The sequence below is a fragment of the Lolium rigidum genome, chromosome 4 (genome assembly GCF_022539505.1).
Source record: "Lolium rigidum isolate FL_2022 chromosome 4, APGP_CSIRO_Lrig_0.1, whole genome shotgun sequence".
NCBI lineage: Eukaryota > Viridiplantae > Streptophyta > Magnoliopsida > Poales > Poaceae > Lolium > Lolium rigidum.
In genome coordinates this window covers 163528755-163542160 of record NC_061511.1, presented here as the reverse complement: position 1 = coordinate 163542160, position 13406 = coordinate 163528755, and the positions used below count along the sequence as shown (strand labels likewise).

The 13406-nt window shown below is 44.0% G+C and overlaps 1 protein-coding gene and 1 long non-coding RNA gene across 6 annotated transcripts; both read left to right on the top strand.

Annotated features, from left to right (window-relative positions):
• Positions 1–3056: 3056 nt before the first annotated feature.
• Positions 3057–4761, top strand: LOC124649170 (short-chain dehydrogenase TIC 32, chloroplastic-like). Its single transcript, XM_047188835.1, has 8 exons — positions 3057–3162; positions 3268–3502; positions 3601–3680; positions 3792–3945; positions 4045–4123; positions 4194–4278; positions 4435–4481; positions 4599–4761. Exons 1-8 carry the CDS (start codon positions 3057–3059, stop codon positions 4758–4760), a joined length of 948 nt encoding a protein of 315 aa, XP_047044791.1. The 3' UTR covers position 4761.
• A 3192-nt stretch (positions 4762–7953) lies between these two features.
• LOC124706205 lies at positions 7954–12561 on the top strand. 5 transcript variants are annotated; one of them, XR_007004341.1, is made up of 5 exons: positions 7954–8113; positions 8276–8609; positions 8710–11571; positions 11679–11938; positions 12062–12561. It is a non-coding gene; the product is annotated as an uncharacterized LOC124706205 (long non-coding RNA). The 5 variants fall into 5 exon arrangements; XR_007004345.1 differs by lacking the exon at positions 12062–12561 and having other exon boundaries at positions 8276–8455; positions 8538–8609; positions 11679–11920; XR_007004344.1 differs by lacking the exon at positions 12062–12561 and having other exon boundaries at positions 8710–11563; positions 11679–11920.
• Positions 12562–13406: the final 845 nt, after the last annotated feature.

Sequence of the window (13406 nt, the reverse complement as noted above, 5' to 3'; positions counted from 1 at the left end):
GAGACAAAATAAAACGAACTGAATTTCCGTGATAAAATAAGTGAACTTCATGACAAGGAAATGCAAACTTTATGAGAGAGAACTTCGCAACTGCAGTCTATGATTTTTAACTAGACCCGACGCATATGATGAATTTGCAACTTTGCTATAGTGAACTTCTCTAAATTTGGAAGGTGGTAGTATTATTACTGTAGGCTCCCACATCTGAACTTATCATGGACTCCACCAGCCGAGCAACAAATCGAGAATGACCTTGTGCTCCCCTAACTCATGGGAATATAAAAGTGAACTTTGTCAATACAAAAAGTGAACTTGAGTTATTTGCCTATTAGACACACATCAACAACAAATGCATATATTTCATGTACTATTTTTCCAAAAAGACATCGTCATAGAAACAAGTAATGAACTTTTCTCATATCGAAAAGTGAACTTCTGAAATTATTTTTGTGTGACGTAATTGTCCAAACTTAGCCTATATAAATTTCAGACACACCTGAGGTAGTTCAGAAGCAATACAACCTCAACAACAATTTTAAAATCAACCAGAACCAAATGAAGTGAAATTCTAGGCCGGAATCTGTACCAACAACTCGATTAAACTGTCAAACGATTATCCACACAACCTGCAGAATTACAAGAAAAAAGGACGCCGAGTCAACGAGCCATCATGAACCAGGGCCCTGCCACCATGGACACAGATCAAGAGAGATGGAGGCCGGACTACATTTTGTGGAGGCACTGTTTAAGAAGAAATAAAAGAGAAACAAGGGAACTAGCATTGTGTCTCATAACGAGCAAACTAGCATTGTGTCTCATAACTAATCAGTTTTAAATCCTTTTCATATCTCATAACGTATCAAATTGATACAGATATAGTACTAGAACAACTCCAAGACTAGTAATAGTTCAGTTGCAGGCTCACACGAGTTCATACCATAGCACTGCCAAAAACGGAACTGAATTTCAGAGCAGAAATCATCAACCTTCAAGACAAGTGGACCTCTAGCCTGGAGCACGGCATCCTGCAGCAAAAGGTCGTGAAAGTCTGAGGAGTTGGGAGATGACTCGTCCAGTGACTAGGTGAACTAAACTGCACTAGCCACTGAACTACACTTCCAGAATAAACACTGCAATCAGAAAAGCTATGAACCGAACCTGGATGAGGGCGTCAGTGACCTGGAGAACACCACCGTAACAGAGAGCAAGCCAGCATCGGAGCAGGAGTAGAAGACCTTGACTGCCGCAGGGGCACCAGGGCCCATCGAGGCAGTTCACATCGGGGGAACGTGGGAGTCGGGGGCTACGCAGCACGTTCTATGGAGACCGATCGTGGCGCGTGTCGAGGCAGGGACGACGAACTCCAGGGCGGAGTGGCGCCTGTGGGGGGACTCCTAGCCGGCGGCGGCCGGGAGCACAAGGGCGGCGCGGATTCGACGCGTGGTCTGCAGGGGACAGGGCGGACGATCCCCTGGTCATCGTCGGCGCATGGTCTCCAGGGAAGGGCGGCGGAGGAGTCCGTGTTCTCTGCCGGCGCGCGGTCTGCAGGGGAAGGGATCTGCGCGAGCTCCATGGAAGGGGAGAGCGGCGCGCCAGGTGCAGGGTTTGGGAGCGGCGGCGGGCATACTGCAGGGGATGGGATGGGAGGCTCAAGATCCATAGGGAAGGAGATGGGCGGGGCGCGAGCTGGGAGGAGGGGCGCCACCGGGCTTCTACGTTCGCGGGAGGCGGCGCCTATGTGGTGGCGAGCTCCCGGCGCCGGCGGAGGTGGGATTTGGGCGCGGGGTAGGTGGAAGATGGGGGCAGTACGGCTGGGTGCCTCGATTTTTTCGAGCGCGAGTGGTAGGGAGCTACGGTCGGGGAAGGAGGCGGGCGGCGGGCGGTGGGATGAGGGCTGCCGCCGGGGAAGAAGGTTGGGCGGGAGTTGGGGCCGGCCGCCGGGGAAGAAGGTTAGGCGGGAGTTGGGGCCGGCCGCCGGGAAGAAGGCGGGCGGGAGTTGGGTCCGGGCGGCGCGGTTCCCTCTCGATAAGGAATAAACTGGAGGAGGTTCACGTTCACGTCGGTAGGTTTTCTCAGGCGGAACGGGAGTTGTCGGTGGTTCGGTTGGGTCAGGAATCAGGGGTTCTAGAATAGAACCCTCTTAAGGTATATATATAGGTAAACTAGGATGCTATTCAACACCTAGGATGCTGAAAAATTATTTTGCACCCACTATAATTGTATGTTGTTACATTTATAAAATTTATGTTTTATACAAATATTGTGTTTATGTTGGGTTAGAATAAACAATCGACATAAGAAACATCATGTATGATTCATTATAGTGTAAAAAATAGAAAATATTTGTAATTTACATCGTATTTTTGTATGTCACATAAATATATATTTCTGCGTCATGCCGTCATGTCTATTTTTTCTTACAGTATGTTCTTCTCAACTTCTGGAGTAAGGCAAAATTTATGTGACGTAAAAATTATTTATGGTTGCAAAGATACATGATAGCTGTAGAATAACTATTTTGCACCCTATTTAATGTGTAGATACATCTAAATTTTGAGAAATCTCAGACAAAATTTATGAAACGGAGAGAGTACATAAATTTTTGCTGCCTAACCGTTCTTACGACGAAACCACAGATTTGATCCGCGATCTAGCTCCATAATCCTAGAACAGTTGATCTTACTTTTTTCCATTGCTCAAACAGAGGAAGCATTGCTGGCTAAGGATCCTCTCAACAAATATGCTCAACTTGATGTACTCTGGCTGAAATACAAGCAACGTGCTCAACTGCCCGGATTTCTTGGTGCTCCTAATGATACAAAAAAAAAACTGATGACAGATTAGTGGCCGCTTCGAAATTTAATTCCTTGCGTGCGCAACGTTTGGATTAAAAATATATTGGGCCACCCTGGTGTAGTGTTGTGGGAATATCTGTTGACACTTGCAGAGAGCACATGCATCTTGCCACGATGTGGATCCTATACATGATATACGAATCGAATCATTAACCCAACCAGAACTTGTTGCGCTGCTAGTCTGCTACTGCCTCCTGATCGATGTGGTGGTTCTATCGGAAAGGCCCATCGGGCTTCGCCGGCGCCTCCACGGCCGAAGAGGTCACCGCCGGCACCGACGGTCGAGGCTTGGTCGCCGTCATCACAGGTACCTACTTGACTACTTCCACAGTTCCACGCATGGTCAATTGTCAGCACCGAAATTTTGGAAGTGATTGTCGCCATATCAATCTCGGCGCGTGTGTCCCTGCAGGTGCGTCGAGCGGCATCGGACGGGAGACGGCGCGCGTGCTGGCGCTGCGCGGCGTGCGCGTCGTCATGGCCGTCCGCGACGTCTCCGCGGGGATCATGGCCAACGAGGCCATCCAGGCCGAGCTCCACGGCGGCGCGGAGGTGGACGTGCTGCAGCTGGACCTCAGCTCCATGGCTTCGGTGAGGAGATTCGCCGACGATTTCGGCTCTCTGAACCTGCCCCTCAACATCCTCATGTAAATAGATTCACATTATTTGCATTGAAAAATGAGCAAAAATATTCCATGTGCTTAGTACGTATATTGGGAGCTTAATTCTTACAATTTTCGATTAGAAACAACGCTGGGGTCATGACGAGGGACTGCACGCGTTCCTGCGACGGCCTGGAGCTGCACTTTGCGACGAATCACATCGGTACTACTCAAAAATGGCTGCTCATGTTGTACATTTGTTCTTTTCATGTGGCCTGTGAGTTTGTATGAGATTGATTCTCACAATGGAGCAGCTTGTTGACTCCAATGGCAGGACATTTTCTTCTCACAAACCTCTTGCTGGAGAACATGAAGAGCGCCAGCCGGAACAGTGGCATCCAAGGAAGGATCGTCAACGTATCGTCCGCGGGGCATATCATGACCTACCCTGAAGGCATATGTTTCGACAAACTGCACGACCCTTCAGGGTACTCTTTTGTCAGTTACACTAATTTAAATGAACCATCTCAAGCTCTCACAAAGCTGGGAAAAGTTAACTGGTTGGCCTTCTTCTGAACTTTTTACAGCTTCAGCAGCTTCATCGCTTATGGCCAGTCCAAGCTTGCAAACATCCTGCACTCAAATGAGCTATCTCGAATTCTCAAGGTACTGGGATTCTTTGCCACTCAAATGTATGGCTGAAGAAGGGCAACTTGACATTTTTATTTGTGAACAGGAAGAAGGGGTGAACATTTCAGCAAACACGGTCCATCCCGGTGTCATCGCGACAAGCCTCTTCAAGAATAGGACTATTGTCAACGGTAACTCTCACATCTCCAGAGCTATTTTGCAGTCTGAGAATTTTAAAATGACCATCTTGAGCTGATATAGTCTGGCTGCATGGAACAAATGTGCAAGTAGCGTTGGATAAAAAAAGGGTGCAGTTTTAACAGTTTTTTGTGTTGCTACGTCTGCAGCTCTGATGAACACCCTTGGAGGAATCATAAGCAGAAGCGTTGAACAGGTTAGTAAACAATCATGGTTCCAGGTTTTATTCCTTTATTGTTGTTTTTTGCCTTGTTTGTACTACAACATAGGCATTCCTACTGCTGAAGAAGAACATCGTGCCATGTTTATTCAGGGTGCTGCAACGACATGTTATGTGGCGATGCACCCTCAAGTGCAGGGGATAACTGGTGGATATTTCGGCAACTGTAATATAGCCAAGCCAAGCTCGCAAGGAGTAGATGCAGAGTTGGCGAAGGAGTTGTGGAAATTTAGCTTGCAGATAGTGTCTTCTTGATGTGCCCGTTTCAGCTTAAAACATTGTTTCGCATCGGAAACTCTCTTTGAAGCTCGACCTCCATGTAGCTCTTTTTTTTTTGGAAAAGTCGAAAATGGAATAGCAGATTTCGCCGAACCGAGCGAAGCAGTATCGAAAGTTGATCCCGCCGATTGATTCGTGGATGTGAGAAGCAAAGAGGTCTTTTATGGTACAATTTACTAGTCCCGTGTACTAGTAGTATTTTTGATAATTTACATGGTAAGGAAATCATAACACAGATTTGGGTTGATTTGTTACCATCTAAAGTTCAATCGTGCCACATCAGAATTTCATATACCAATTGTCGCTGTCGCCGCAAAAGAAGGAGAACATGCAGCGCCTCATGGAGAATTTTGGCAGAAGGTGGCTCTACACACCCTTGAAAACCCGGAAATCTCATCGGGGCTCAATAAGGTGCTGGCAGAATCCGCCAACGATGTACCGATAGCGGACGGAGAGTTTGCGAAGTGGCGGTTGTCGGAGGACAACAACGTAGTCATCAAGATTGATAGCGCCGAGTCCAGCAACTTCTCATCCTCCTTCTAGGATGATGATATCGACGATGGCGACAACCGTGTGAATAGTGGCACCGGTGGCCTCGACTGGAGCCCATTCGACCGCCACGACTACTAGATCTAGGGTGTACGACATTTTTAGTTAAATTTTGTTCAAATTTAAAATCCTAAATATTTGTATGAAATTCTCATGTTTCGTTTAAATTTCTTGTTTTATTTTATTCTTTTTGGGAGCTGCCGTGGAGATGGTTCCTGACCATGTAAAATAAAATATCGTCTGGTCAACACATGGAAGCAAGTATAAGGAATGTTCTTGTATTACATGGTTGTGTTGCCGAAGTATGAACAATCTAGTCTGCCATACATGCAGGATCTTTTCTTTTCCATTTTTGCATGTACCCAGTTTTGCCCTTTGCTGAAAATATACTACTGCTTCAATCAACAAGTATTGATAAATCTGTACCGTCTAATTTGTTGGTTGGAGCGGTTGGTATTTGTTTATCCCTACCGTAGCAAAAGGCTCTTGTCATAATCTCTACTGGACATTAAAGCATCCCTTTGGCTACTACATAAGAAATAAGTACATCTGATGATGGGACTAGTTCATAGCATATGCCCCCGTGATTGTCCTGTACCGCTATGCTTCCGTTAGTACCAAAGCATCTCGATCCTCAGCGCAAGAAAGCATAATTTTGGTGTATCTCATCCTCGTACTTACTCCTTACCCCGTACCACAAGCGGGAGCCAAGAAAAGTTCCACGTACGCTGCAATCGCACGGTTCCGAATAGGATATTGCACCGGTGAGCCAGGACAAGGGAGACCGTAAGTATTCGCTGAGGGAGCAAACCTTTTGCTAAACACCTTTTTATGTTACTGCTTTCTTGCCGGGCCAATTCAAATCTTCCGGGGAGATATTGTCAGGCGGCCAGTCTTTTTTTTTTTTAGATAATGGACGCTTTATTACTCATTAGAAGCAATTACACCTGACCTCTTCATAGCTAAGATGCACATAGCCGTTCAACGAGTCTTGATAGTGTTCAAAATAAAAAGGCGGCCAGTCTGCATCACAGAAAATTGGTAGTGGGACACATTTCTCCAGTTCGAATGCTTCGGACCGTCAAGATTGGCACATGGATTCACGAACTTGTTAAGCCATCATATTTTGTCACTCAAGTATATCATGTCCGTACACTACCCGTGCAGCTGTTGAGTGAATTCCCGATGTCACACAAGCCTAACTAGCCATATTCGGGCGCATAATTTTCTCAAGCACATGACCCCTAGAAGTGCTCGTTACGACGTGTGCGGCTTCAACATATCTGCCACATCTGGAGGCTGGCAGTAAGCCATGGCTGGTGTTATATATAGACAACTGAAGCGCCAATGCCGGTGTTAATTTCTCCCTTCTAAAACAGTTGAACCCATCAGAACCATGTGTCCTGGATCATCGCATAGTCAAAGCTATTGTACGAGTATAATTACTCAAACTACCTGACCGCACTAATGATCAGATCACACATTGCCGCCTCAGCTAACTCTATGCATAACTGTAGCTCTTCATTTACTGGCTGGCCCCAATATAAAGACCCATGCATGCAGACATCAAATATTTGATGAGCAATCCTACTGTCATGCATGTACTTGAGTAGATACATTTACATAGGAGAGCATGTTTAGGCTCGTGCTACATTAGACTTAAAACTGCTAAGTATGGACATACGATCAGATTGTTCATGTTCATCCAAGCAACCAAGCAGAATTTTATTAGGTGTGTTGGGATGTTTCTTTTTTTTTTTTTTTTTGCGAAACACAGTACAATCAAAGACGCTCATACATACGCGCACACACTCACCCCTATGAACGCACACACGCACACCCTACCCCTATGAGCACCTCCAAGAGACTGCGTTGAATAATTGATCCGGCGGGTCTTGAGATTGGCGAAGTCACCACAGGCGCCTCGCTGTCGACGGGAACGTCGCCTCCCACTGAAGAATATTCCGCCTTTATGAGACACCAAAGTGTCAAATCTGAGATTTGAACTCTGGTGGGCTGGGGGTGCCACTGCCCTCCTAACCATCCAACCACAGGTTGGTTCTCTGTTGGCATTAGTTAACAGTATAATGGAACCACCTAGGAGCATCCACAGCGCTTGGTCATCCTGAACCGTTGGATCGGACAATCTAATGGTCCAGAGTTGTTTGCCTTACCGAAACGTTACTGGCAACCGAACTCCTGTCGTCTCAGGCCCATTTTCATTGAAGGGCTTCTACTCCCAGGATTGATGTGGGCTTCACCACGTTGATTGGGCCGAGAACACACTGAAGGGCCCTGCATTTTCTGGGCTTTCACGAATTCAGCCGGCAGTCTCCTTCTTCCTCCTAGGTCGATATCCCGGTAATCCTTAGCGCTCGCCAGTTCTGGAAATTGGGGACCGCCCGCAGTGCCGATTGCGGCTGGCGGCGACCGTCTACACCTGGGAGTGGCACGAGCGGAGACCTTCGAGCGGCTGCACCTGGGATTGGGGCGGGCTGCCAGCGGGTACAGCTGGGAATAGCGGCCGGCGGTTTGGGCCAAGCGGCTGACCTCGCCGGCGCGCGTAGCTGCGGGAGGCATCTGCGCCGTGCGGCTGCTTTCCACGATCCCGATCTCCTCTGAGACATGATAGTTTGCACGGAGGCAGCGCAACCAGAACTGGATCCACATGCATACTACGCCGTCCAAGACTGCGCCCGCCTTCGCCAGCTGCGGCAAATCCCAGCGGGTTCGTCCGTCAGCACCGGCAAATCCCGCCCACGGCCGGACATCGAGATGAGGTTACCAATTTGACAATTATTTTAGTATTTCACCTGAACTTGACCAGATTTTATTTCGATATTTCAGTATGTTTACAGATAAGTACTAATTAGTACAGGAGAAATGACCAATCTCCTCTCTTTTTCCGCTCCGCTGGGCGGCAAATTTTGTGTTCGTTGCAGGCCCTCGGCTGGACTATTTCAACGCGGTCGATCCAAATCGGAGGCCCATGTACTGAATGCGACCAATGGCCCTCCTTCTTGTTCGTACACCAGACCAGACCAATTAGCCTAACAGAAGGAACGTTTCTCCTTCTCGACGACAACTCTTTTCCCCGGCGACTTAATGATGGATTCATGGTGGTAATTTCGTCCCGTTCATTACCATTCATCTAATTATGCCACCTCCTGTGATTATTCTGTTTAATGCTACAGTTACTTTCAGCTCTACCTTCTCTTCAATATAAATATGTGGAGACAGGAACCTATCTTTCCTCAGTGCTTCCATCCTCTTCTCGTACGTTATTCTTTCTTCTTTGCTGCAGTCCCAAATTTCACCTCTCCTTACATTGTCGCGACAAATATGTACCCAACTGACTTGTTCTATCTTGTTACAGGGAATCCTCCTTTCTTCCACATTCTTATTCACGGATAACTGCGAGCTGTTGTGTGTCCTTCATTATATTTCACAATGGCTGCTGGACAGGTACGCTTGCTGAATCATTGTATTGCACCCCTCTTTTAAAATTATTTGTTATGCATTTGCCAATTTCAATTAGAATTACCTTTACACTGTGTGGTGCTATTAACTTTTTAGTTCAACCAAATGTTTGCATATAACTGCATCCTTCTCTGCACATGTCGTACCTTTTCATCAAAAAAGTATTAGATGTTACAAAAGTAACAGCCTCAAGGAAGTGAGTTCCAACGGTAATAGGAAGGCTATCATAGGATGAGCAAGACAAAAGATATAGAAACTGCAAAAAGTGTACACTCGAGTTCCTGCAACACAGCTGCACTTTGGTTCACTGCAAACAAATTAGTTTTCAGCTGTGTATGCTATTTTGTGGCACCCCAAACAGGAAAGGAACCAAGCATCTGATGCTAACCTCACTACAGTACTTTATGGTACGATGTTACTTCTACTTTGCTGCAGGTGTGAAAAGGCATACGACATAGTCATTTAGATCAGTGGGAAAAAATAGGTAATCTTAACAGCCTAAAGTTCAGACTTTGGAACGCCAAACTCCGATTCATACACTCCATGTCAGCAGTTCCTGAATACATATCCCAAATAACGAGCAAGCCCTGAAACAAACAGCAGTAAGTCAGTTAGCTAGCTAAATACTGGCTTCCATGACATTACAGAGACCAAGGTAGATGGAGAGGCAACAGGGAAGCAACCCTGAAACAAGGAGCATGCCTGAAGAACGATCCGAGGCCGAAGGTGAGACAGGAGGAGTAAAGCAAGATGATTGCTCGCTGTGCATTATATAGAAGGACAGGAGAAACATACGATAACACTGATCTTAATAACCATAATTGCAGGAGAGAAAGGGTCAAAATTTGTACCATCATGAGTCATGAGTGTGATGCCGCCAGCGGTTTCAGTTTGCAAAACATCATTACAACGCCACCAGCACAAGCGGAATGGTAGGCGTTGCTTGCTCCGAGGATGTTGGAAAATGAATGTGACACAGCTGTTTTCAGAAATCCGTGAATAAAAGTCTGGAACAAATGAAGATGAAAATACTTGGATCAAACAAAGACAATAATCCCTGGAACAAGTAACAATATGTCATTTAGCAACCTAATTCTGGCCAGAATGTAGTTTAGTACAAAACTAAAATTGCACGCAAGCAGAAAGACAGAATCTCCAGTCAACAATGATGGTTGTTACTTTTGTAATGGTCGTCTGTATTGTTATAGATTTCTTATTCTTAATAGGAATTCGGGGAACAAGCTGATGATTAGGTACACAGACAATGATAGATAATCTATCTTAGGGATGGATGCAGAACCAATCTGCTAACATAGTATCACGACATGGTGTAGAGGTACATCAGGTGGTTAATTCTGCCAAGGAGTGTGTACCAAGGTTTGATGGATTGAAGGACATATTAGATGTGTACAGGGGCGCCATTTGTAATGACCTGATCGAGATGAGGGTAAATACCAGATTGTTCTATATGTGCAGTCTCGAAGTGCCTCACATCCTTTGAGGTTGATCCATCCCAGTAAACTAAGCTTTCACTATGTTTAATCGGAGAAAGAGAGGAAGATCTTTAGATTTGTTTATGTTTTTGGACTGATTGTTGATCAAGGTAGTAACTGTTCCTACTCTGTTTGGCATTACCCAAATTCTATCTCGTATTCATTGTTTGTAGCATGAAGTAGAGTAATAATTTAGTTCAGCTAATGATATAGTTTTTTTTGTAGATGTAATTATAATTTTCATAGGATATTGGATCCATTTGTTTAAATTATAATTGCTTTCTTCCAAGATTGTATATGATGAAAGCCTGTCAGTCGTGGGGTCAGTAATGGATTGTTATAATCATATGCATCTTCACATAAGGAAAACCGAAATAGGGAAACCTTCACCATAGATATGCTTCATAATCCATAGAATAGGAGTGTTAATTATTGGGCTTTGTGGGAACTGCTCAGGAGAAGTTGGCATGTCGCATACATATTTTTGTATCAATGAAGGATTCAGGGCCTTCTTGATGTCAACTGTGAAGTTTGAACAAACATCAAAAAGATATATTTCCTTTGTTTCTCTTTTATCCTACTTGTGTGTGGGAGAATCTAGACGCTGAGGTACTTTTCTCTGTTTTTATCATTCATTTTTTATTCACAATACTCTTGTTTAGCAGAACAAAAAATACTGAAATTTGCCACACAGAAGTCCTCTATTACATAGTGGCAAAACTTATAATTTTGTACCCAGTTTTCCCTTTGAAGCTTCTTGCTTCACTTTCCCAAGTATTGGTTGATGAAATTCTTCTTATAAAAGGCGCGAGTCTACTCGGCCAACGACGATAAATGTAGTGTATTTCATCGCCGACCTTGTTTGGCTAACAATTAAATGTAGTTTATTTCTTTATATCTCTTGAAAAATTGAGAATCAGTAAGTAGCTTTGGCTGATGGATTAGAGTTGCACTCATTGGTTGTACTATCGAATGGCGCTCCATCGAGGACACATGTGGTGTGAATTACTCTGAATATGAACATGCATAGTTTATTAGCTCTAAATTTGTAGGAATCGCAATAGGAAAACCATTAACTCCAAATAGGAAAAACTACTAATACAACTTGCAATATTTGGATTTCATAATGGAGTTTTTGTTTGCTAATTGATTTCAGAAGGGAGTGATTAGTTTAATTACCATATGCTTAGTTCAGTGCTCGCCTTTTTACTACTTCTACAAAAGTCTACTACAAGTCACCGACTCACTGCTGTCACTGTAAGATGGTTAGTTCTTATTGGAACTGTAATATCTTACTGTGGGTTCACTGTTTTACAGTGACAAAGATTCTAGATGGTTTGCTACTGATCTTATGACAAATATAATCATGCAGCCATAAGTAATGGCCCCTGCCTTGAAGTGCATGCATGTTCGAAAGAGTACTCTGGATCAGATGTGCCTCGGCAACTGCAATACGGAAGCACATTAGACACGCTCCTGATGATCTTGATCGCATGTACACCATTCACGGCACTCTAGCTGATTTCATTGTAGCACTAGCTCTCTCCTGTATACCTTTTGTAGTGTGTAAACACAGCCCCGGTAATCAATACAATCAAGGAGAGTTCTGGAATCTTTCTATGCCCATATAAGGTTCAGAACCTTTGCTTATTATAAAATATCCTTCATGCTTGCTCATCTATGTTAAAAGAAAAGTAATGTTGTGTGTGTAGAACTAAGAGTTCCTAATATTCTCCCTCTTCTGTTTGTGCCAAGATATGAAGTGAGCACAACAATGCCATTGTTGGTGTCATAGTGCTCATGACATTACTGAATATGTTTTGAAATCATGGAGGCTGTTGGAAAGATGGAGCTCTCACTCTTCATAGCAGATGATAGGAAGCTAGAATGGAGCAGCTCGATGCCTCAAGTAGTTCTGAACTTTTGTGCTTAGGTTTGTATCTCCTCCCGAATCCTTGCAATGTATTAGTCATGGTTATTATGATGATGTTTTTAACAATTAAGTTGGGTTCATTAAAGAGAAAGCTTTATTTGTGACCTGGTCGACAATAATGTGTGTGTAGGCATCATGCGAATAACATTTATGTGATAAGTCAGTTTGAAAGTATATTTCTGGAGTGGCCCGTATGAAAATAACTTTGATTTTCATGCGTACAATGTGAATGATATTGCATTTCTATATGATATTTGTAACATTTTTTGCCACACAATATATATGTACTATATAAACCTTGATAACCATTTTCATTGTTCTTTGTTCTTTTTTCAATACGGGCGGGCGCTGCAACGCGCGCATTCACGGTCTAGTGTTATTTAGGATGATATGATCAGCCAAACATTTAGGATGATATGATGACAATGTTTGGCTGATTTTGATCTCGTACAATTGCCTCTTTCCAACCTTAACTTCTGAAAGCTAACACTGCTACCTCGTTTCTTTGGGTGCCGTGCGATGCTATAAAAATTTAACAATATAGACCGGTATGTCTTTCAAAGTTAGTTTTAAGATATTTACACAGATAGCTACAAGCCAAATAATGGTGATACCATAAATAATATGTATGCCAGGTAGTAAATTATGCAAGGAATGGTTACTCTCCAGGAGATAATTCATGAGATACATCGTAAAAACACAATAGGGTGATTTTAAGTTATACTTAAAAAGACATGGTGAAATGAGTTGGGACTTTCTCCAACAAACTCGGTCTACTGACGAAAGGGTTTCCAAACAGAAAACAGTGTGAGAATTACAGTGGTTGGTACTTGGCAGGTATTTCCATACACGCGAGGGCTGCGGCAGGGTGACCACTTATCCGCAATATTAATATTGCCAAGGATATGTTAACAATCTTCTGGTTTGTCCATTCTTATATTTCCGTATGGTACATCTTTTGATTTCGAGCGTGTGCAATCTAAAGAAACCATGCCATTACATTCAGAAGTTATTTTTTCGAAACGAGCATCCAAAAGTTATTTGCATACAAGCCCACCTTGACAAAAGAGTTTCATAAATGATTCATGAATTGTCTAAACTCAAAATCTCCTGCTGATAGCGGACGATTAACCATGTTTAACCAAGTAGTCCCCACGTCCTATCCCA

What these genes read in the sequence shown, in the direction of transcription:
- LOC124649170 (XM_047188835.1), top strand. Translation starts at nt 3,057, where the DNA reads ATGTGGTGGTTCTATCGGAAAGGCCCATCGGGCTTCGCCGGCGCCTCC. An exon ending in AGCTATCTCGAATTCTCAAG is followed by an intron (nt 4,124 to 4,193) that starts GTACTGGGATTC and finishes ATTTGTGAACAG; the next exon opens with GAAGAAGGGGTGAACATTTC. An exon ending in GAATAGGACTATTGTCAACG is followed by an intron (nt 4,279 to 4,434) that starts GTAACTCTCACA and finishes CTACGTCTGCAG; the next exon opens with CTCTGATGAACACCCTTGGA.